We start from the raw sequence: 3,453 nt of genomic DNA on the forward strand, positions 1-3,453 counted from the left end.
AGACATAATTTGAAACTGAATAAGTAAATTTAAAGCCTATAAATAATCAACATACGTTTTTTTCTATTTCTGTATATTTCTATTGTTGTCACTTGCAACGTTCAGCTTTGCCATTTAATTAGCAAATAGCGTACAGCAGATGGATGATTATTGTAGTAATGATATTTCCCCTACTTTTATCACTTTTTAAATCGTTCTAGATTAAAAGTATAAATAATGTATTAAATTTGAGACTTAAAATTACCGAGAGTTCCTGTATTGTAGCTATATTGTTTATCTACAACAACATTTTCACATGCATAATGCAATATCATCGTCCAATTTCCACCCTGACTCTGAGAAAAATGCAAGGAAAATCATCCAGACCTAAAGAGAATTTGTAAGAATCTAGGATCATTTTTTCGGACTTAGTCTGTATAGGTCCGTATAGATTTTATAAATAGATTTGTACAAGATTTGTACAACATTTATTCCTCAAAATGCCAGTCGATTTATTTACTTACATATATTTTCCTTTCTTCATGTTTTCTGAATTTCCTACATCTTTTTTCTAACTGTTCTAATATTAGTTCTACAACAAATACGATAGTACTTGTAAGTAATCCAAGAATAAGTAAAGCAAAAGAGCCTATTAATGCTGAAATATCTAATATTTTCACCTTTTCAGTATGATGTGTTCTGTGAACTCCAATTTCTGCAGAATACATTACATCTTTGTACCATTTTTGAAACAAACCAGAAATGTCACAGCCTTGAACAACATAATTGAAGACTTCCACAAATGGAGATCCTCGTCTTATAGAATAGTAACAAGGAAAGCAAGAATTTATTTCTGGAACTATTGACAACAGAGGTTTTCCATTGTTATCTAAATAAGATTTACTGTAAATGATATATTCTGTGTATTGCAGTGTCCATAGTGTTGCAAAATCTTTAGTTTCAACTATCTTTTCGTAAGCTTCATCCAGCGTGTTTACTGCTTTCCAATTCTCGTATATTGTACTAGCACTAGAGTCATTAAAGGAAGTTACGTAATTTTTCATACCTTCTAATCCACCATATTGAATTCCAGATTCAACGATTTCCTTCATAGAGTTTATGGGAGGAATCTTCTTGGGGTTAGTAAGAAATCCATACAAAGCAGCTTGGTAGCAAGTGTTGATCACTAACGCTGGGAAAACCCACAACAAAAAGATAGTCCTAATAATGAAAACCTTGTCTGGAGATTTTGTGGATACTCCTAATAGAATGCATAGACTATACAGGAATGTCATGTATAAGGGTTGATGCTCTTTTAAGATTGCTCGTTGAGTGGCATACATGTGTAGAGTGACAACAGAATAAGTTATTAATATGGCAAGCCAGGGAAGTGGTTCAAACGGAAAATATAAATTCATCCATTGGGGATAGATATCAGAGGCTGGACTAATCCATATTACATGAATAAAACTTCTTGAAAATATATAATCAAAGACATAGATCGCATGATCAGGTACATTCATATGCAAGAACCTTCCTTCATATAAACCAGTTATAATACCTTTCTCAAGCCCTTTAGAGAAATAATCCTCAATAGATATTCCATAGGCCAAATTCAGAGAGAAATTAAGCCTTTCAGATAACGTTTGTATTAACATTCCATCTTTACCCATCAAATTTACAACACCAGTAGATTTAGTATCAATAATGCTTTGAGGCGGTAAATGGGCACTAGTGAGTGAAAGAGTACACTTATGTAAATTTAATACCTTGTTAGGGAACAAATTTATACGATTCTGAAACTTATCTCCTCTCCATATATCTAGGAGCATCCCTTCTGTATCCGAACAGGATTTTCCTGTAAACGGAAAATAAGTGTAAACTGAAATCGAACGAAGTTCCCTCAAAGTGCTCTGATTTTGAATGCCAAACTGTTGATTAGTTTCAGTAACTGTAAGGAGGATAACATTTAATATATCTTCTTTGAAACATGTTTGAAACACTTCACTGATATTTGGAGAAATTAGGTTAAAGGAATAAATAATTGTCAGGAACTTAGATCGTGGATTCCACAAAGGTAACCTTTTTAAATGACTGATTATTTCTCTAAAAGTAACAATATCTTCAACAAGGATAACATAGTCCATTCTTTGAATTTCATAATACCAGTAGTGCTGCATCCCATAAGCACGAGATACCAATTCCTCAGTATATTTGGATTCCAAACGAACGATAGGCTTGATGTCTTCTTGTAATAACACATCATCTATTTCAATCTTCTGGTCCTGTACAACCGTTAGGCTTCTTGTGTTTTGGAAATATGTTTCCAATATAGAGTGAACACATAATTTAAGTTCTTTATGCAAAAGTTGATCTGAAGTATGTACGATGTGAAAGCAACAATAATTCCTTACGAATAGTTTAGATATGAGTAAGTAGACATGGATATAATTTGTAAGCATCATCCTGATGGTATGAATAGAAACTGTAAAGAAAATAGCTCAATTTAAAATTCATTTAATTATGTAATGAGCACTCGAAGATTATAAACATATATCATATTAGAATGTATAACAATTTCAATGTTTACTTTAAACAAATATGTTATTACATAAGAAGTTAATAGTAAATACAATATTGAGAAAGACAATAAGCCAATTTCATGGGGGATAGCATTCTACTACAATGGCCTTATAAGTCAGTGGTACCAGTCGAATAATATAATGCAATCAAACTCTTGCCAACTGCATCAAAATAACGCACTAGATTAACAAGTGGGAAACAAAATCTTTGATTTATTGTCCGAAGATAATTTCTTCCAGTATAAAGGAGGATAAGCTTGGAGGAAATAGATCAGCGTTTCCCAACCTTTTTCAACTTGCGGCACACTACAGGTGTAACTTGAATTCTCGCGGCACACCCATATATATATATATATATATATATATATATATATATATATATATATATATATAATTACCGTGATATTTTAATGTGATTACTAATTTCCTTCTTACAGAGAAGAAAGCTCGATCACTGATTTTCCCCCGTGCTAAATCATTATACTTATTTTTCATTCTAATTTTAAAATAGAAAACAATAGCAATGAAATATAGGACTCGGGTTTTAAAAAATCCACTTTCTCTTTCGAAAACTGTATCTAACTAACTAAAAGGGAGATCACTAAATAACGAACAAATAAACAAATCTCCTATACTTTTAAAACACAAATGTAGGTAATTTGTATACATGCTTGCTTTGTTGAATTTAGTGAATGATATGTTAAAATTTCAAGTTACGAAATAGTCTGCAACAATAAAGAAGTAATAATGGTCATGACAATGATAAATACGTTTTTCAACATTAAAAATGTACAGAAAAGTAACACAGTATGAAATTTAAAATTGTAGATTTATAGTAGAGGTTCATAGTAATGTGAAATATAAATATACATTTTCCCCTGTCTTGCAATTT

General features: G+C 31.3%; 1 protein-coding gene across 1 annotated transcript; it reads right to left on the reverse strand.

Moving 5' to 3' along the window:
* Window positions 1–491: 491 nt before the first annotated feature.
* Window positions 492–2,444, reverse strand: LOC145667919 (uncharacterized). The gene has a single exon (XM_081735344.1). It carries the CDS (start codon window positions 2,442–2,444, stop codon window positions 492–494), a length of 1,953 nt encoding a protein of 650 aa, XP_081591470.1.
* Between the last annotated feature and the right edge of the window lie 1,009 nt (window positions 2,445–3,453).

Source organism: Thermobia domestica, chromosome 13 (assembly GCF_964235325.1).
Source record: "Thermobia domestica chromosome 13, izTheDome1.hap1.1, whole genome shotgun sequence".
In the NCBI taxonomy this organism is placed as follows: Eukaryota; Metazoa; Arthropoda; class Insecta; order Zygentoma; family Lepismatidae; genus Thermobia; species Thermobia domestica.